The 22283-nt window shown below is 35.8% G+C and overlaps 1 protein-coding gene across 2 annotated transcripts in view; it reads right to left on the bottom strand.

Moving 5' to 3' along the window:
• Nucleotides 1-22283, bottom strand: part of LOC110151697 (phospholipid-transporting ATPase ABCA3-like) — a 285960-nt gene that overhangs the window by 72046 nt on the left and 191631 nt on the right. For both annotated transcript variants that reach the window (XM_070460996.1, XM_070460997.1), the window contains 3 exons: nt 10756-11005; nt 10318-10522; nt 2335-2557 (listed from right to left, as the gene is read on the bottom strand). In XM_070460996.1, coding sequence (XP_070317097.1) covers nt 2335-2557; nt 10318-10522; nt 10756-11005 — 678 coding nt within the window. The remainder of the gene's footprint in view (nt 1-2334; nt 2558-10317; nt 10523-10755; nt 11006-22283) is intronic.

The following is a 22283-nucleotide window of genomic DNA, read 5'->3' as shown; positions in this document are numbered from 1 at the left end:
GAGTCCCAGCGATCCCTTAGACGTCATTCACTTTTCTTCCCTATTTTTTCTCTTTTCCTTAGACTCAATTGTCCTGTCTCCAAGTTCACAGAATTGGCCTGATTAAATCTGTTTTGAAACCTTCCAGTGAATTTTTTTTCATTTCATTTATTATGATTTTAATTTGTTTGGTTCATCATAATTTCTTCTTATTTTGCTCAAAGACTACCTCTTAATCTCCTCTCATTTTAAGCAAATGTATAATAAGACTTTGAGTATCAGAATACTGAACTTATAATGACTGAATATTATTTTACATTTTGGCACTGTTTAAATTGTGTATAACTCTCCTCAGAGAATATTAATAAGCAGGTCATTGTCTCCGAGAAAACAAATGACCCTATAAAGTTATAGTGCTATTTTACAATGAAACTGAATAGAAATCATGCTAAACCAACTATCTTAGAAATATTTCTTAGAGTACACCTTATTACTATAGGAAGTCAGGTTAGTATCTATTTTATAATCATTTTGTATCACATGTCATATGTAGGCATACTGAGTAAGAGCTCTTAGATATTTCACGAGGGTATTCTAATAAAAATCTAATATTTTAGGGGCTTTTAGAACTGCCTTGAATGGGACATGAACATTTTCTGTACTTCATACCAGTAGTGATTAAGCAGAGTAGTTGTCCTAGAGTATAATTACATTTAAAAGACTGAACTATGAACTGAGATCAGTTTTAGTTCAAAATAAATTTTTAAAAAAATGATCACAAAAAATCCTAGAAAGTCATCAAACATTTGGTTAAAGTAGAAATTACAAGAAAAATTATAAAATATTCCTAACTCAATGATACTGAAGATACAACATATCTAAATGTGTGGGATACAACTAAATTAGTACTTAGAAGAAACTTTATAGCTTTAAGTGCTCATGTATTCCAAAGGAGAGAGGTTTAAAATCATGTAATAATTGATCTTACAGAGGTAGAATAAGCATAGCCAATTTAATCCAAGGTAAAAGAAAAAAAGGAAAATAAATATAAGAACAGAAATTCATAAAGCAGGACATAAAAACACACAACATTAATAAAACCAAAAGACAACACTTTGAAAAGACAAAAAAAGTGGCAAATATTGATTGGACAGAAAGGGTGGGAGAGTGTGAGTGAATACAGAATACCAGGAATGAATGAGCAGTTATCAATACTTACAAATAGGCCTTAAAGAATCATAAGGAAATGTTATGAATAACTTTATGCCAATAGTTTTAGATACTTAAATGAAATGCAAAAGTTCTTTGATAAATGTCTCAAAAGTTCCACAAGGAGGTATAAGAAATCTTAATAGTCCTGTCTCAAGAAGAAAATAAATTTATAATTAACAACAAAACTTCCCACAAAGAAAACTCCAAGTGTGAGAAGAGACTTTTCATTGGTGAGCTCTTCTTTCCTTAAGAAAGGGAAAATATCCATTTTAGAAAAAAATCCATTATTCAGGACTATAATATAAAGGAACTGAATTTCTGCCAACAACTGAAATAAACAAGGAAACAAATTCTCCCCTAAACCTTCCAAAAGTGGATGCAGCCTTGCAGATAGTTTGATTTTACCCAATGAGACTTACTTGTTTAAAAGCTGTAAGATAATAAATCTGCACAATTCACTAATTTTGTGGTGACTTACTACAGTAGCAATACAAAACAAATACAGACTAATTAATAGCAATGTGATTAAGTATCCTCCTATATGTTGCTTAGTCTGCTATTCAGAAATCAATAATTTCTCATATGGCTTAATATTCCCCCTTGAATAGGTGTGCAATGTGTATTATAATAGATCTTCAGATAGCTCAGGTAATTAATTATTTCATGGGAGGGCATGATCTAAGGTCAATAATGGATTGGAAACATTCTTCTCAGTCTCTGGAAATCCAAGGATAGCTGGATTACTTAAAACAGATCACAATAATGTTTGTAGAGTGATTTAATAAAGGCATGCCAACAGTCTATCTCCTAAGAAATTCCTATTTGATATCTTTGCCAGTCCAGTCAATTTCTCCTTATTCTCAAAATCAAGAGGAAAATAAAGAGATAAATATTCTGCAAATGCTATGCAAAATAAGCCTGAAGGAAGAGGATTGGGTTAGCGAAAATATCAGTGTCATAATTTGTTTTGCATTGTACACAACATGATTCTTATAATTTTAGTGACACTTAATATGGTTATTAACACTAGCATAAAACTTCCCCAGAAACCCCTAAGCAAACAACTTTGCAATGTTCCATTCTTCAAGCCAATTCCTCTTTAACTATTCCTGTGGAAAAGGGGAAATTGTTTTAAGTCCTTACCCTGAGTTGAGGATAAAAATAAATCTGCTGTTGCGCCAAAAGTCCCTGCAAAGTAGTTAAATATGACGAGCTTGGTGTAGGCACTGGTATGACTAGAAAACAGGAAACTTATCAGGTACGTGAAGGGAATGACAGACCAGCCAAACACCATGAAGATGAGCATTGTATCCAGAAAGTGGTAATTCGTGACCAATATTTTCAAGTCAGAGAACATGAACACCACCTGAGATACAGAATACAGAAATAAAGTCAAACTGAAGAAAACAATGCAATATAATACATGAGAACACAAGTCAATAAACTCAGAGAAGGATAAACCTTTCTTTGTTAGAATACAGAGCTATTTATGAATCAAATAATTTGATCTGTGATCATGGCTATGAGGTACTTCCACATTTTCCTTATCAGTGAGAAGAACCCCCTTTACTTTCTACTTGTTTTTATCTACTTGAGACAGTTTCATTTTGTTCTTGAACAAGATCAAAGTATATTCTTTCTGCCTCTTCACCTAACCCCCAAAAAGCTCACTCTCAATATTTCCAGAAATTATATTCCTAGCAAGAAAACTTTTGTTAAGGTTTTCATTCTGGCAGCTGTAAGCTGTGATGTTAAGGGACCTACTTTTCATAATTCTCAATTTTTAGATTCTGCCTCTTGACTCGACTGTATTCCTAATCTGTCTCTTCCTATCTCAGCCACTCAGTTGAGAGGCAAACAAGGAAGCCTCAAGTTATAAGGAACCTAATTAAGGAAAGAGAGAACCCACAGAATTATTAAGGAAAATAAGTTTCCAGAGGTCTGCATCGTGTAAGTTATTAATTGTGGTTTTGCCAAATATTCTAGGGTTAGCTATTTTGAACTATAAATGATCATGTAGCAGGATACTTGAGAAGTGAACATCAGTGTTATGTTGATAAGATCTACTATGTGATTGGTAGCAAGTTTTCAATGGTAATAGAAAAAGAAACAAAAAGCGAATATAACATTAGTGAAAATATTTGGGCATTATGGACATGACTACTTTGTTTCTATCAGAGCAGATGAGAAATAGGGTGAATTCAATTGCTTGCACATGTTGTGGCATGTATGATAATTTCAGTACTTTTAAAGACTGAAAAATATTCCATTGTATGTATATATCATATTTAGTTATCCATGTTTTCATCAGGGAACACTTGAGTTGGTTCCACTAGTTGGCTATTGTGAATAATGTTGCTATGAACAATGATGTACAAATGTTTTCAAATGCTTGCTTCCATTTCTTTTGGAATTCCACTGTTAGTGGAAATGCAAACTCATAAGGTAATGCTGTTTATTTTCTTGAGGAAGTGCCAAGCTGTTTTCCACAGCAGCTTCACCATTTTAGATTCCAATTAGTGCACAGTGTTCCAGTTTCTCCACATCCTTCTTAACACTTGTCATTTTCTCTTTTTGATAGTAGTCATCTGAATAGGTATAAAGGAGTATCTTATTACTGTTTTTGGTTTGCATTCCCTTAAAGATTACTGATGTCAAGCATTTTTACATGCTCTTATTGGCCTTTTTGGAGAAATGTCTACTCAAGCTCTAGCTCATTTTTGAATTTGGTTTGTTGGAGTTATTGTTAATTTTGGGGAATGTCTTATATATTCTGGGTATTAATTCCTTAGCAGGTATAAAATGTTGAATATTTTCTTCCATATTGTGGATTGCCTTTTCATTCTGTTGACAATGCCCTTTGATTTATGTGTTTTCTTAGTTTTCATGAAGTCCAATTAATTTATCTTTTTCTTTCTTCTGCTTATGCTTTTGCTATCACATCCAAGAAACCACTGCCAATCCAATGTTATAAAAATTTTCTTTAAAAAATCTTACAATATTAGCTCTTACATTTAGAACTTTATCCATTTTAACTTAAGTTTTGTATACAGTTTAAGATAAGGATCAAATTTCATTCTTTTATATGTGAATATGCAGTTTTCCCACCATCATTTGTTGAAAGGTTCTTCTGCACTCATTGAATAATCTTGGAACTCTTATCAGAAATCATTTGATCATATATGAAAGAGTTTATTTCGGGGTTTTTTTCTGTCCCATTGGTTTATATACCAGTACCAGATTCTTTTGATTACAGTAGCTTTGTAGTAAGTTTTGAAATTAGGAAGAGTACTACAACTTTATTCTTCTTTTTCAAAATTTTTTTTTAGCTATTTAGGGTGATTTTCTCCTTTTATCACTAGATACTACCCTTCTTTATCTCTTTCAACACCTTCAAACATAAAGTCTGTTTTGTCTGATATTAGTATAGCTACTTCAGCTCCCTTTTGTTTACTATTTACATGGAATGTCCTTTTCTACTTTTCACTTTCAGCTTTTTCTTCCTTTTATTCATTAGATCTAAATGAGTCTTTTATAGACAACATTTTTGATTGGGCAGTTTAATCCATCTAAATTTAATTACAATAAGGGCTTACTTTTGTCATTTTGCTATTTTTTAAGTAACTCATTTTTGTTCCTCAGTTTCTCTGATACTGTCTTCTTTTTTATTCAGTTTTCTTCTGTTGACCTGTTTTGAATCCCTTGTCTTTTACTTTTGTGTGTATTCTATAGCTATTTCCTTTGTATCATGAGTTACATATAACATACTAAAGTTATAATAATCCAATTTGAATTAATACCATCCTAACTTTAAAAACATATAAAAGTTCTACTACTATACAACTCCTTCCAACTCTTTGTTATTCATATTACAACTTACATTTTTATACATTGTAAACCACTAATATGGATTTGTAACTATTTTTATACTTTTGTCTTTTAAAACCTGTAGAAAAGTGGAGCGGCAAACAAAAATTTCATTCAGTGTTATGGATGAATGCTATGTCTCCCCACCTCATATTGCCAGCTTACATCTTGAAGCCCTAAGTCCCAATGTGATTGTATTTGGGATGTAATTAGATTTAGATGAGGTAATGAGTGTGAGGCTTCCATAATGGGATAGTGTCCTTAGAAGAAGAAGAAAGTTGGATGCATGAGACAAGTGCTCAGGTCTGGTGCACTGGGAAGACCCAGAGGGATGGGATGGAGAGGGAGGTGGGAGGGGGGACCGGGATGGGGAATACATGTAAATCCATGGCTAATTCATTTCAATGTATGACAAAAACCACTGCAATGTTGTAAAGTAATTAGCCTCCAACTAATAAAAATAAATGGAAAAAAAAAAAAGAAGAAGAAGAAAGATGAGAGACTGCTCTCTCTCTCTCCCTCCCATGTATGGACGCAGTGAGAAGGTGGCCATCTGCAAGCCATGAAGGGGGTTCTCACTAGGAAACAAGTCAATCAGTACCTTGATCTTGGAGTTCCTAGTTGTCCTTCAGCTTTCATTTATCTGAAAATGTTTCAATTTCTTCCTTGTTTTAGAAAAACAGCTTGCTGGATACAGAATTCTTCAGTGGCAGTTTTTCTCTTTCAATATTTTCAAGAGGTCATCCCACTGCTTTCTGGCCTCTAAAATCTTTACTAAGAAATTGATTAGTAATATTATTTCTTAATATTACTCAGGATTATTTACACACAGGGAGTTACTTCTCACTTGGAATATCTTCTCCTTGTCTTTGAATTTCAGCAGTTTAATTACCATGTTTCTCAGTATAGGTTTTGTTTGGTTATTTCTTACATGCTATTTTTTGGGATTCTTGGGGTTTTAGATTCATGTCCTTCATCAAATTTGGGAAGTTTTCAGACATTATTTCTTTAAATAGTATCTTTTCACCTGTTCTTTCTCTCTTCTCCCTGGGACTCCCATAATGTGTAATTGATCCAGTTGATGGAACTCCACAATTCTCTGAGGCTTGTTTTACTTTTTGCCATTATTTTTTCCTCCTGTTCTTTCGACTTGGTAATTTCAATTTTCTTAAAGCTTGCTAATTCTTTATCCTGCATGTTCAATCTCCTGTTGAAATCCTTCAGGGTTTTTCTCAACCAGTTATTACATATTTTAGCTCCAGAATTTGCCTGGTTTATTATTACAGTTTCTGTTTGTTATTCTTATTTTGCTCATATATCACTTTCCTAATTTTCTTTGGTTCTTTGTATTTTCCTTTAGCTCTTTGAGCATATTTAATACAGTTTTTAATACTTATTATTTATTTGGCTCTGTTATGTCAAGCAGATCCCACAGCATGTGGGATCTTAGTTCCCCAACCAGGGATTGAACCTGTATCCCCTGGATTGCAAGGCAGATTCTTAATCACTGGACCACCAGGGAAATCCCAATAAATGTTTAAAAACTGAAATATAATTGATTTACAATGCTGTGTTAATTTCTGCTATACAGCAGGGTAATTCAGTTATTCATAAATATATGTACTTTTCAATATTCTTTTTATGGTTTATTACAAGATATTGAATATAGTTCCCTGTGCTATACAGTAGGACTTCATTGTCTATCCATTCTACATATAATAGTCTGCATCTGCTAATTCCAAACTCCCTATCCATCCCTCCTTCATCCCTTTCCATCTGAGATCCAAGTTAGGCTAGGCAGAGACCAATTCTTTTAACATTCTCAAGACAGGTCAGAATGTTGTAAATAAAGTTTGTTCTACTTCCTTCACTTTGAGGGAGATAACTAGCAACTGGATTGCCATCTCCTATAGACCAAGATGATGCTGCAGGAGGAAGGGGCTGAGTCAAGGGCCAGTCAAAATGCAATAAAATTTCCTACTATTTTGAATGTGACTTTTCCTGTTTTGGGCAGTCTCCTAAAGAGCAACTGCTATAGGTCTAAGATTGTTTCTCAGAGGTTGTGCAAGGTTATTTTAAACAGTTAATTCTCACCAAACTTCCAATTCAGGAAGCTCTGAACACTCCAAACAGGGTAAATGCCAACCCCCCCCCCCCAGTATAGTAATAAGGATAATATAGTAATAAGGATAAAGATCTAAGTAAAAATGAGAAATCTTTTTAAAAATCAGTGGGGATAAAAGAAGATATATTACATTCCAAAGAGTAGTAGTAGTAAAAATACCAAAACTGACTTCTTAAAAACTGATGGAAGCAAGCCATGAGACACTGGAATATTATTAAAATATAGGAGGGGGAAATTCAGGAAAATATTCTTCAACAGTTAAAGAAAATGAAATAATTTCCATGCAGATAAAATCTAAGCTTTTTTGTCACGATAACTTTCCTAAAGAAACTATCATAAGAAGTTCTTCAGGAAGAGAAAACTGATGTCATATAAAATTTCAGAATAAAAAGGCAGAGCAATCAAAAAAACTCTATGAATAAGCATGACTGTTTACTGCATTAAAAGTGATAATACCTTTTGGGTATGTAGAAATGAAAATGTCTTATCATAGTAATGCAAAAAGTCAGAGGGAGTCATTGAAATGATAAGGCTACAAGATCTTACCACTGTTAGGGAAGTAGTAAAAGCAATAGCTTGTAATTAACCAAAAGTGTGTGTTAATTTTTAAGGCAGTCGCTAAAAGAAGCATTAATACAACTTAATAGAGAGCAGAAAAAAGGAAGAAAGAGGAAACAAAAATAGATTATTTAAATAGGAAAAAAATAAGATGATGCCATAAGCCCAAACTTCTTAGAATGCACCAAGCTAGATTGCTAGCCTGAAAAAAATAACACAAACTTTATATAAATACTTTAAATGTAAAGACCCAGAAAATTTGAATATAAAAAGATGGAAAAAAATATACCAAAAAAACAATGATCAAAGTAGCTATGCTATTGCCAAAAAAGTATAATTTAAGGCTAGGATATCAGTACATTGAAAAGGGGGAAATGACAGTGATAAAGGGGTCAACCCACCAGGAAAATACAAATCTAAATTTGTATGCACACATCAATATACCCATTCCACAAAGAAAATTACATGAAGCAAAATTTCAAACTATATCAAAATGTTACAGAAAATAAAAACAAGTAGGCAAATGAACTATGGTGTTGTAGAAGACTTTTGAGAATCTCTTGGAGATCCAACCAGTCAATCCTAAAGGAAATCAGTCCTAAATATTCATTGGAAGGACAATGTTGAGGCTGAAACTCCATCACTTTGGCCACCTGATGCGAAGAGCTGACTCATTTGAAAAGACCTTGATGCTGGGAAAGATTGAAGGCAGGAGGAGAAGGGGACAACAGAGGATGAGATGGTTGGATGGCATCACTGACTCAATGCACATGAGTCTGAGTAAACTCCAGGAGTTGGTGATGGACAGGGAGGCCTGGCGTGCTGCAGTCCATGGGGTCGCAAAGAGTCGGACATGACTGAGTGACTGAACTGAACTGACTGAAAATGTCAGTAACAGTAGTGAGACGAGCAGCTCAATGAGCAAAATTGACTACATAAAATAATGCCGTCAATAACAGCAGGAGACAAGGTCTTTTTATTGAAGTGTAGTTCATTTACAATATTATGTTAGTTTCAAAGGTACAGCACAGTGATTCAGTATTTTTGCAGATTGTACCCCATTACAGGTTATTACCATGCCTATAATTCCCTATGCTGTTCAGTATAACCTTGTTGTTTATCTCATTTGTGAGTAGTAGTTTGTATCTGTTAAAATCTTAATTTTTCCTTCCCTTATTATCTCTCCCCTTTGGAAATCACAAGTATATTTTCTTATCAAATACACATAAAATATTTATAAAATTTTACCACATGCTGGATCATGAAATATGACTCAATATATTTCAAATGATTGAAAATATTAATATAATCTCCAAGAAAAGTGGTAGTAAGCTATGAATATATTTTCAAACTGCTTAGAAATCAAATCATACATTTCTAGAAAACACAGTTCAAAGGTATTTTAGAAATTAGAAAATATTTGGAAATTAGTGACATAAAATAATATATTATAGCTGTGGAATGTAGCTAAAGTAATCAGAAAATTTTTAAAATAAGTAAGTTTTAGAATTTGTGCAATGTATGCATAGGGTGAGGAGTAAGTATTGGTAGCGAATGGAGGAGGGAAATTGTGGAGCATGAGGTAATATATGCATTAGCTCCCCCAGTTAGTTCACGTAGTAACAAAAATAACTAGTGGCCTCAAAAAGTTGGTAAGTGGCTATCTGGCAAACCATGAGAGGAAGGTAGCATTGAGCTTCTTGGCTACAGTAGTGCATATGACGAAGAGAAAACATCAGGTTTTCCTCTCTACCCTGGAGCTCTCCATACCAACTTAAGCCTCTAATCCTTTCACTTTTTAACATGTAGTAGCCTAGCTCTTCCTCAGAACCAAAAGTTACAACATTCCAGCTCTAGAGCCAGTACATCTCTCTTAAAAGAAACAAGCAAGTTTGTTTTAACATTCACAGCAGTGCCTCATTGACCTTCTCATAGGATAGAAATATTGCTGTGAAGAAGACACCAGGTATAAAGAGAGAAAAGCAACAAGCATAAACAGACCAAAAATCCTCCTAATTTTGCTTTTAGTAATAAAAGTTTCAGTAGCTCTTCATTATCTATTCAACATTCAAATATTCAAAAACAGAAACATAACATTTAAACAGTTGATGGCATAAAATTTAAAAATCTCAAGGGAAACTGTAAAAATTGAGCATAAGGATCTCTTTTATAACAAATAATTACAACACATAATAAGATGGGAAAACACCAGGACCAGAAGGAAAATAATTTTAAAGTATTTGTTTTGTTCAATATGAGACTGGCCTTCTAGTGTGCATATTATATCCTTCAATAGTGGTAGAAGCTTTGGGCTAACTACATATGGGAGAGCAAGCACATACGCCAGATCAAGAGACACCTTTATGTTTCAGCAGACAATAATATTTTATTAAAAAATAATAGAAAATAGAAAAATTTCACTATGAGATGCATTCCACAAAGTATTCTCTGACATAACGAGCCAAAGAACTTTTACCTTTCTTGAGAGATGTATATTTAACTTAATATTAGCCATATAAGACTTCTCTGGTGTTTAACAGAGAATGAACTCTTAAAATACTTGGTCTGACACTCACCAATAGTAAGCAGCAGGAAGTGAAGAAGATGAGAAAGTCCCACAGCAGAGCAGAGAGCCAGAAGTTAGCGGCATAAACCCCGCTCAAAACTTGAATGTGCTTCGCCTTAGTGACTCTCTCATTTACTGTCAGGAGACAAAAGCCACTAACAAGAATACTCACACCAAAATACAAACTAAAGGCTAATTGTGATCCTGTCAATGCTCTACAAAAGAATGAATAAAGAGGACACATTGGTAAAGCAATAAAGTGGGAAACATTAATTTCTAACAATAACTTTAATTATTAACTTATTATAAATTTTATTTATTATCAGCAGCCATCTTATTATTTTAATTAACTTCTAAAGTTAACTTTTAATTAAATACAGGGTTGGAAAGGGGAGAAGGGATCTATTTAAAGCTTAAAGTTCAAGTTCAATGAAAAAAGTATACATACCGATTTTCATGTCCACCAGAAGAATGTGTAGGCTGAGGTTTGTTGCTGATTGTAATGGAAGCATCAGGGCCAGAAAGTGACATAAAAATAATATTGTCTAACACAGCCAGAGATAATGGTGATGAATGGTATGCCTGATTGTTGAACCAAAAGTTAACTATATTTTCACTTCCATTAACCTCAATGGAAAATGCAATTATGCATGAGTAAATGCATTCTTGACTATCCGCCAAATAGGCCATCAGATTGCCTGGAATGAGAACATAATACAGATCATGGGCTCAGTATGCAATACAGATCATTAACTATGTATTTTAGAGAGGGCTAACCAAATAATTTTACTTGCCTCATATTTTTTTTTCCCATTCCCACAATAGCTCTGACAAGCTTTGACCATTTAACTTAAGAATTTTATTCTTCAAAAAGTCTACAGAGAGTAAATACTGGAGGTGGTGGTGGTTTAATCGCTAAGTCATGTCCAACTCTTTGTGACCCCATGGATTATAGCCGGCCAGGCTCCTCTCTCCATGGGATTCTCCAGGCAAGAATCCTGGAGTGGGTTGCCATTTCCTTCTCCAATAAATGCTGGAGAGGGTATGGATAAAAGGGAACCCTCTTAGACTGTTGGTGGGAAAGGAGATTGATGTAGCCACTATGGAATATAGTAAGGAAGTTCTTTTAAAAATTAAAAATAGAGTTGCCATATGATCCAGCAATTCCACTTCTAGGCATATATTCAGAAAAGGTGAAAACTCTATTTTAAAAAGATAAATGCATCCCAGTGTTCAGAAAACTAAGATCATGGCATCCAGTCCCATCACTTCATGGCAGATAGATGTGGAAACAGTGGCTGACTTTATTTTTCTGGGCTCCAAAATCACTGCAGATGGTGACTGCAGCCATGAAATTAAAAGATGCTTGCTCCTTGGAAGGAAAGTTATGACCAAGCTAGATAGCATATTAAAAAGCAGAGACATTACTTTGCCAACAAAGGTCCATCTAGTCAAGGCTATGGTTTTTCCAGTGGTCGTGTATGGATGTGAGAGTTGTACTATAAAGAAAGATGAGCACCGAAGAATTGATGTTTTTGAATTGTGGTGTTGGAGAAGACTCTTGAGAGACCCTTGGACTGCAAGGAGATCCAACCAGTCCATCCTAAAGGAGATCAGTCCTGGTATACATTGGAAGGACTGATGTTGAAGCTGCAACTCCAATACTTTGGTCACCTGATGCAAAGAGTTGACTCATTGGAAAAGACCCTGATGCTAGGGAAGACTGAGGGCAGGAGGAGAAGGGGATGACAGAGAATGAGATGGTTGGATGGCATCACTGACTCAATGGACATGGATTTGGGTGGACTCTGGGAGTTGGTGATGGACAGGGAGGCCTGGAGTCCTGTGGTTCATGGGGTCGCAAAGAGTCGGACAGGACTGAGCGACTGAACTGAATGTAAATAGCAGTGCTATTCATAATAGCCAAGGCACAGAAGAAACCTAAGCACCCATCAACAAATAAGTGGATAAAGAATATTAATCCTTTATTATTCAGCCATAAAAAGAACAAAATAATGCCATTTACAGCAGCATGGATGGACCTAGTGATTATCATACTAAATGAAGTCAGACAAAAGTAAATATTATGATATCACTTATAGACAAAATCTAAAAAAATGCTACAAATGATCTTGCAAAACAGAAACAGACACAGAGACCAAAAAAAAAAAAAAAAAAAAAACAACAACAAAAAACAAAACAAAACTTAATGGTTACCAAAGAAGAAAAGGGGAGGAATAAACTAGGAGTATGTGATTAAGAGATACACACTATGAAATATTAAATGAACAAAAAACAAATATATGGAACAGAAATATATATCCACTATCATGCAATAACCTATAACAGAAAAGAACCACTTTGCTGTACCCCTGAACCTAACACAATATTGTAAATCAACTACATTTAATTAAAAAATAAAAATACATGGAAAAATCTTTATTCTGTTAACAATCCACATACACCTCACACATTTTAGCTAAATTTCACTGAGACAATGTATTTCACTAGGTATTAGTTCTCTCAAACTTCTTTTCCTCCTTCAAACTGTCAGTCCCCAAACTGATTTATAAGGACTTCCACTTCTTTACTTTCTGCATTTTATTTTATATTGGAATGTATCCTATTAACAATGTTGTGACAATTTCAGGTGGACGACAAAGGGATTCAGCCATACATATACATGTATACATTCTCCCCCAAACTCCCTTCCCGTCCAGACTGCCACATAACAGTGAGCAGAATTCCCTGTGATCTACAGTAGGATGTTGCTGGTTTATCCATTTTAAATAGAGCAGAGTGTACATGTCAATCCTAAACTCCCTAACTATCTCTTCTCCCCATTCCTCCCCATGAAGGAATAAGTTCATTCTCTAAGTCTATGAGTCTGTTTCTGTTTTGTAAATAAATTCACTTATATCATTTCTTTTTAGATTCTGCATGTAAAGGATGTTATACAATATTTCTCTTTCTCTGACTTCACTCAGTATGACAATCTCTAGATTCATCCACGTTGCTGCAAATGGAATTATTTCATACTTTTTAAGGGTTGAGTAATATCCTGCTGAATATATCCACCACATCTTCTTTACCCATTCCTCTGCTGAAGCAATATTTAGGTTGCTTCCATATCTTGGCCATTGTAAATAGTGCTGCAACAAATATAGGGGTGCATGTATCATTTTAAAACATGTTTTTCTCTTAGTATATGCCCAAGAGTGGGATTGCAGGGTCAAATGGTAGCTCTACTTTTAGTGTTTTAAGGAACCTCTGTATGGTTCTCCATAGTGGCTGTTGTTGTTGTTCAGTCACTCAGTTGTGTCCATCTCTTTGCAACCCCTTGGATTGTAGCATGCCAGGCTTCTCTGTCCTTCACCATCTCCTGGAGCTTGCTCAAACTCATCTCCATTGAGTAGGTGATGCCATCCAACCATCTTATTCTCTGCCATCCCCTTCTCCTCCTGCCTTCAATCTTTCCTGGCATCAGGATCTTTTCCAGTGAGTCAGTTCTTAGCATAAGGTGGCCAAAGTATTGGAACTTCAGCATCAGTCCTTTCAATAAATGTGGAGGGTTGATTTCCTTTATGATTGACTGGTTTGATATCCTTGCAGTCCAAGAGACTCTCAAGAGTCTTCTCCAGCACCACAGTTCAAAACCATCAGTTCTTTGGTGCTCAGCCATTTTTATGGTTCAATTCTCACATCCATGCATGGCTACTGGAAAAATCACAGCCTTCACTATATGGATGTTTGTCCACAAAGTGATGTCTCTGATTTTGAATATGCTCTCTAGGTTTGTCACAGCTTTCCCTCCAAGGAGCAAGCATCTTTCAATTTCATGGTTTCAGTCACCATCTGCAGTGATTTTGGAATCCAAGAAAATATAGTCTGTCACCGTTTCCATTGTTTTCTCATCTATTTGCCATGAAGTGATGGGACTGGATGCCATGATCTTAGTTTTTTGAATGTTGAGTTTTAGGCCAGCTTTTTCACTCTCCTCTTTCATTTTCATCAAAAGACTCTTTAGTTCCCCTTTTCTTTTTGCCATAAGGGTGGTGTCATCTGCATATCTGAGGTTATAGATATTTCTCCCAGCAATCTTGATTCCACCCTGTGCTTCATCCAGGTGGGCATTTTCCATGATGCACTCTGCATATAAGTTAAATAAGCAGGGTGATAATATACAGCCTCGATGTACTCTTTTCCCAATTTTGAATCAGTCCATTGTTCCATGTCTGATTCTAACTGTTGCTTCTTGACCTGCATACAGTTTTCTCAGGAGGCAGGTAAGGTGGTCCAGTATTCCCATCTCTTTAAGAATTTCCCAAAGTTTGTTATGATCCACACAGTCAAAGACTTTAGCGTACTCAATGAATTCGATGTTTTTCTGGAATTCTCTTGCTTTTTCTATGATCCAACAGATGTTGGCAATTTGATCTCTGGTTCTTCTGCCTTTTCTAAATCCAGCTTGTACATCTGGAAGTCCTTGGTTTGTGTACTGTTGAAGCCTAGATTGGAGAATTTTGAGCATGACCTTCCTAGCATGTGAAATATGTGCAATTGTGTGGTAGTTTGAACATTCTTTTGCATTGCCTTTCTGTGAGATTGGAGTGAAAACAGACTTTTCCAGTCCTATGTCCTCTTCTGAGTTTTCCAAATTTGCTAGTGTATTGAGTGCAATACTTTAACAGCATCATCTTTTAGAATTTGAAATAACTCAGCTGTCATTCCATCATGTCCACTAGCTTTGTTCATAGTGATGCTTCCTAAGATCCACTTGACTTCACACTCCAGAATGTTTGACCCTAGGCAAGCAATCACACCATCGTGGTTATCTGGGTCATTAAGATCTTCTTTTTGTACAGTTTTTCTGTGTATTCTTGCCACCTCTTCTTAATAACTCTGGCTTCTGTTATCTCCACACCATTTCTGTCCTTTATTGGCAGTACCAATTAACATTCCCACCAACCGTCTAGAAGGGTTCCCTTCTCTCTACACCCTCTCTAGCATTTATTGCTTGTGAATTTTTTGATGATGGCCATTTTGACTGGTGTGAGGTGATATCTCATGGCAGTTTTGATTTGCATTTCTCTAATAATTAGTGATGTTAAGGATCTTTTCATTTGCCTTTTGTCCATCTGTATATCTTATTTGCAGGGACTTCTGCTTCTAACATTAACGATTAAGAAAAACAAATCATGATTAAGAAAAATAAATCATTATTAAGAAAAACTAGAAAACCTGAATAATTTTGTGTTTATTTAAAAAATGTGGTTGAATGAATCAGAAAATTAGCAAAGCAACTAGTTTTGGAAATACAAAGACCTGAGAGAAAAGGAAAACTCACCTAGTCAAAAGTTTTATACTACTTCCTCCTTCTATACAGTTGTAGAAATAGATAATCGAGAAGCATAGCAGAAAGTTGAGCAAAAGACTACAGTTAATAAGAACATACAGATGTTTCATGATGCTTAGAATAAAAAACAGAAGTTTCAAGCTTATCCAAGAAGTCACAGTATAAAAATCCAAGATAGAGAAGCTGATAGTAGTGAGCCTTATACTCAATCTCAGATCATGGGCCATATCAGACATGAAGCTTATTTTTTACAGTCTCCAAGCTAAGAATTATTTTTATATTTTAATTGATAAAAAATAATGTAAAAAAGATGAAGGTGGAGAAGAAGAAAGAAGAGAGAGAGGGAAAAAAGAAGAGGGATGTGGAGGGAAGGAAGAGGTGGAGATGAAGGGAGGACAACAAGGAGGAAGAAGAAGAAAGAGGAGAAGGAAGAAGGAGAGCACAGAGACTGTATGTGGACTATAAAGTCTAAAATATATACCATGTGGCTTTTGTACAGAACATGCTGGGTGGCTCTTGTTTTAGTAGCTGAAAAGAAAATGAGAAGCTTTCTTTATGCTGCTTCCACAAAAAATCATTTCTTGATTCCTAAGAGTAACAGGTGAAAGGTTAACAAACTGAAGATAAAAATGATCCTTAAAATGTTGAGGGAAATAAGTAGAGAATCAGGGAGAAAAAGTCTCATTCAGGGAGAAAAACTAGAATTCAAGGCTCACTAAATACTGGTGATCTGGGAAATACTCTCAGCCTTTCAACAGATATATCTGAGGAGTTATATGCCAAGAGTAAAGATAAATACAATTCATCAGGTCTTACAAGGCTAAACCAATATTATATCCCTTCAACCCTATTAAAGTCAGCTATCCTGAATATAACTGACTGAGTAAATAAATAAAGCCACTCAGAAGGATAATATTAGCTTAATCCTATATAGACTTTAGTATTTTAACATAATGTCCAGCATTCACTAAAAATCATCAGGTATCATAAATGTGATCAAGAGAAAAAATTAGTCAAAACACACCAACTATAAGGGTTAAAATAATCATAATTTGGAGCAGGACCTCTGCCCTAGGTTGGGCAAAGTTCCCTGACATGGAGAACAATGACCTGAAATGTCAATCAGTCAATTAGCAGAACCTGGAGGGCTTTAATTAGAAAGCAGGCTGATGGCTGTGATAAATGCCCTGACAATGAGGGAGGATATAAGCCTATAAAATAGTTCTATAAAAACAAGATGAGATTCAAGAGCATCCCTTTTTGAGGACTGGTTCAAGATGGTGAAGTAGACACACGTGCACTCATCTCCTCCTGCAAGAGCACTGAAATTGCAACTAACTGTTGAACAACCATAGACAGGAATATGCTGGAACCCAACAACAGAATAAAGATACTTCAGACCCAAAGACAAAGAAGCCACAACAAAATGGCAGGAGGAGTGCAATCATGATAGAATGAAATCATATACCTGTTGGATAGGCAACCCATAAACTGGAGAACAATAATACCACAGATGGTCTCCCACTATTGTGAAGGTTCTGAACCCCCTATCAAGCTTCCCAGCCTGGAGATCCAGCAAAGGGACTAGAAATCCCCAGAGAATCTGACTTTGAAGGCCAGCAAGATTTCATTGCAAGACTTCTATAGAGACCCCAGTTTTGGAGGGCAGACACAAAATCTCATGCACACCAGGACACAGAGGAAAGGATCAGTGACCCCACAGGTGGCTGAACCAGACCTACCCACTACTGTTGCAGGGTCTCTTGCAGAGATATGGGGCAGTAGTGTCTCACTGTGGGGACAAAGGTACTGGCAGCAGCACTTCTAAGATGTACCCCTTCATGTGAGCCCCCCTGGAAGTTTCCATTAGCCCTTCCATAGAACCTTCATGTGAACCCCCCCTGGAAGTTTCCATTAGCCCTTCCATAGAACCTGTAGACTCCAGAGCTGGTTCACCACAGGCCACACAAACAGGGGAGGAGTGCAGCCCCACCCATCAGCAAATAAACTGATTAAAGTTTTATTGAGCATGGCCCTGCTGACCAGAGAAAGACCCAGTTCTACCCACCACCAGTCTCTCCCATCAGGAAGTTTGCACAAGCCTCTTAAATAACATCATCCACCAAAGGGTAGACAGCAGAAGCAAGAAGACCTACAATCCAGCAGCCTCCAGAATCAAAACTGCAATCACAAAATGAAAAGATAGAGAATCATGTCCCAGTTGAAGGTACAAGATAAAAGCCCAGAAAAATGACTAAATGAAGTGGAGATAGGCAAACTCCCAGAAAAGAGGATTCAGAATAATGATAGTGAAGATGATTCAGGACCTTGGAAAAATAATGGAGAAGATGCAAGAAATGTTTACCAGAAAACTAAAAGAACTAAATAGCAGACAAACAGAGATGGAAAATACAATAACTGAAATGAAAAATCCACTAGAAAGAATCAATAACAGAATAACCAAGGCAGAAGAATGAATAACTGAACTGGGAAATAGAAGGTGGAAATCACTACCATGAAACACAATAAAGGAAAAAGAATGAAAAAAAAATGAAGATAGCCTAAGAAACTTCTGGGACAGTAGTAAATGAACCAATATTCACATTATAGGGATCCTGGAAGGAAAAGAGTGAAAAAAACCCAAGAAGATATTTGAAAAGATAATAGCTGAAAAATTTCATAACATGGGAAAAGGAACAGTCAACCAAGTCCAGGAAGGCAAAGAGTTCCAGGTTGGATAAAACCAAGAAGGAATACACAGAGACATGTAGAAATCCAACTGACAAAAATTAAAGACAAAGATAAAATATTTAAAACAATAAGAGAAAAATGACAAATAACATATAAGAAACTCCCATGAGGTCATCAGCTGATTTCTCAGAAGAAACTCTGCAGGCCATAAGTGAGGAGTATGATACACTTAGAGTGATGAAATAGATAAACCTACAACCAAGAATACTGTGCCCAGAGAGGCTCTCATTCAGATTTGACAGAGAAATCAAAACTTTACAGGTAAGCAAAAGCTAAGAGAATTCAGCACCACCAAACCAGCTTTACAACAAATGCTAAAGGAACTTCTCTAGGCGGGAAACACAAGAGAAAGAAAAGACCTAAAAAACAAACCCAAAACAATGAAGAAAATGGGCATAGGAATATATATACTGATAATTACCTTAAATGTAAATAAATTAAATGCACCAACCAAAAGATATAGATTGGCTGGGTGGATATAAAATCAAGGCCCATATATATCCTGTCTACATGAAACCCACTTCACACGCAGGGACACATACAGACTGAAAGTGAGGGGGCAGGAGTGGTATACCAAGCAAATGGAAATCAAAAGAAACTTGGAATGGCAATACTCATATCAGACAAAATAGACTTTAAATCAAAGACTATTATAAGAGACAAAGAAGGACACTGCACAATGATTGTAGGATCAATTCAAGAAGATATACTTATAAATATATATGCACCCAACATATGAGCACCTCAATATGTAAGGCAAATATTAGTAAACATAAAGGGAGAAGTTGACAGTAACATGATAATAGTGGGGAACATTAACACCCCACTTTCATCAAAGAACAGATCATTCAGACAGAAAATAGATAGGAAAACACAAGCTTTAAAATGATAGATAAGCCTCAGTTCAGTTCAGTTCAGTCACTCAGTCTTTGCGACCCCATGAACCACAGCACGCCAGGCCTCCCTGTCCATCACCAACTCCTGGTGTCCACCCAAACCCATGTCCATTGAGTCAGTGATGCCATCCAACCATCTCATCCTCCGTCGTCCCCTTCTCCTCCTGCCCTCACTCTTTCCCAGCATCAGGGTCTTTTGCAATGAGTCAACTCTTCGCATGAGGTGGCCAAAGTATTGGAGTTGCAGCTTCAACATCAGTCCTTCCAATGAACACCCAGGACTTATCTCCTTTAGGATGGACTGGTTGGATCTCCTTGCAGTCCAAGGGACTCTCAAGAGTCTTCTCCAACACCATAGTTCAAAAACATCAACTTTTTGGCACTCAGCTTTCTTCACAGTCCAACTCTCACATCTATACATGACCACTGGAAAAACCATAGCCTTGACCAGACGGACCTTTGTGGACAATGTCTCTGTTTTTTAATATGCTGTCTAGGTTGGTCATAACTTTCCTTCCAAGGAGCAAGCGTCTTTTAATTTCATGACTGCAGTCACCATCTGCAGTGATTTTGGAGCCCAGAAAAATAAAGTCAGCCACTGTTTCCATTGTTTCCCCATCTATTTGCCATGAAATGATGGGACCAAATGCCATGATCTTAGCTTTCTGAATGTTAAGCTTTAAAAGTGACAACTTTTTCACTCTACTCTTTCACTTTCATCAAGAGGCTCTTTAGTTCTTCTTCACTTTCTGCCATAAGGGTGAGCCTAGAGGGACTTAATTCATATCTATAAGACATTCCATCCAAAAGGAGAATACACTTTCTTCTCAAGTGCAAATGGAACATTCTCCAAAATTGACTACATGCTGAGCCACAAGGTGAGCCTTGGTAAATGTAAGAACATTGAAATCATATCAATCATCTTTTCTGACCACAACACTATGAGATTATATATCAATTACAGAATAAAAAGCCTTAAAAACACAAACATACGAGGACTAAAAAAAATATACTAGTAAATAACCAACAGATCACTGAAGAAGTCAAAGAGAAAATACAAAAAGTACCTAGAAACAAGTGACAACAAAAACATGATGAACCCAATCCTATGGGATACAAGAAAGAGAGATGTTTATAGTATTACAATCACACTTGAAGAAACAAGAAAAATCTCAAATAAACAACCTACCCTTACAACAAAAGCAATCAGAGAAAGAAGAGCAAACAAAACCCAAAGTTAATAGAAGGAGAGAAATAATATACAGAGCAGAAATAAGTGGAAAAAGAACTGCTGAAGAAAAAAATAGCAAAGATTAATAAAACTAAAAGTTGATTCTTTGAGAAAATAAACAAAATTGATAAACTGTTATTTAGACTCATCAAGAAAAAAAAAAGAAGTTTCAAATCAATATAATAGAAATGAAAAGAGAACTTAAAACTGACACCACGGAAATACAAAGGATCATGAAAGACTGTTATAAGTAATAATATTCCTATAAAAGGGACAACCTGGAAGAAATGGACAAATTCTTACAAAGATATAATCTTCCAAGATTGAATTAGGAAGAAAAGAAAATATATACAGACCAATCACAAGCACTGAAATGGAAACTGTGATTAAAAAATCCTCAAACAAGAAAACCAACAAAAGCCCAGGGATAGATGCATTCATAGGCAAATTCTATCAAATATTTAGAGAAGAGATAATACTTATCCTGCTAAAACTCTTCGAAAAAAATTGCAGATGGAAGAACACTCCCAAACTCATTCTATGAGGCCACTATCACCCTGATATCAAAACCACACAAAGTACCACACAAAAATAAAATTACACACCAATATCACTGATGAACATAGAGGCAGAAATTCTCAAGAAAACACTAGCAAACAGAATTCAGTGAGAGGGTAACAGGCAGGAAGACCAGGGGTCTCCAAATGGAGGAAATAGGCTGCAAGGGTCAGACTTTTTCACTTCTCTCTTAAGCTGCAGGAGGAAACAAACTACAAGGGTTAGATTTTTTCCCCTTCTCTATACAAATTCAAGAAGAGGTTTCTTTTAAAATTCTGTGTTGCCATGATGACACCTGGTTCCACCTGAACTTAACTTTTCTCAAACCTTGAACTAACCAATGCTTTTTTCTTATGGGAATGTTTGTCTTAAGCTATGTTAATGAACTATGAATTTACCCTAGACTCTGTCTCCAAGTCACCAACTTGACAAACCAGTATGTTTTACTCAGGCAAATGTTCTCTTAAGCTATGCTAATGAGACTGTATTTGCTTGGAAACCTGCCTTTCTTCAAGATTCATGTTAATCATTTTATGGTCCAGGACAGCTCACTTTGTGCCAATGTTATCTCAAAATGCATGTTGTGGCTGAGGTGCCTGGTGCCAGTCTCTGAGTTTTGAGACATTTCCTTTCTCTAATTAACAGCTTGCTGATAGGTATATAACATACTGCTGAAGGCTAACAGGTGAACACTCTTTCTACCCTCTTCTGATATCTATGTCAGAAGCTTTCTCTATCTCTTTTATACTTTAATAAAACTTTATTACACAAAAGCTCTGAACAATTAAGCCTCATCACTGGCCCCAGACTGAATTCTCCTCCAGAGGCCAAGAATCCCAGTGTCTTTCATGGTTCAGTATTAACCTTTCACCAACAACACATCAAAAGAATCATACAGCATGATCAAAGGGAGTTCATCCCAGGGATGGGAGGATTCCTCAATACATGCAAATCAATCAATGTAATACAAAACATTAACAAACTGAAGAATAAAAACCATAAGCTAATCTTAATAGATGAAGAAAAAATATTTTGCCAAAGTTCAACACACATTAATGATAAAAACTCTCCAGAAAGTGTGCATAGAAAGAATCTACTTCACCATAATAAAGGCCATATAAGACAAACCACAGCAAATGTCATTCTCAATGGGGAAAAACTGGAGGCATTTCCATTAAGATCTG

Source organism: Odocoileus virginianus, chromosome 33 (genome assembly GCF_023699985.2).
Source record: "Odocoileus virginianus isolate 20LAN1187 ecotype Illinois chromosome 33, Ovbor_1.2, whole genome shotgun sequence".
Classification (NCBI taxonomy): domain Eukaryota; kingdom Metazoa; phylum Chordata; class Mammalia; order Artiodactyla; family Cervidae; genus Odocoileus; species Odocoileus virginianus.
This window is presented reverse-complemented; position numbering and strand designations above follow the sequence as displayed.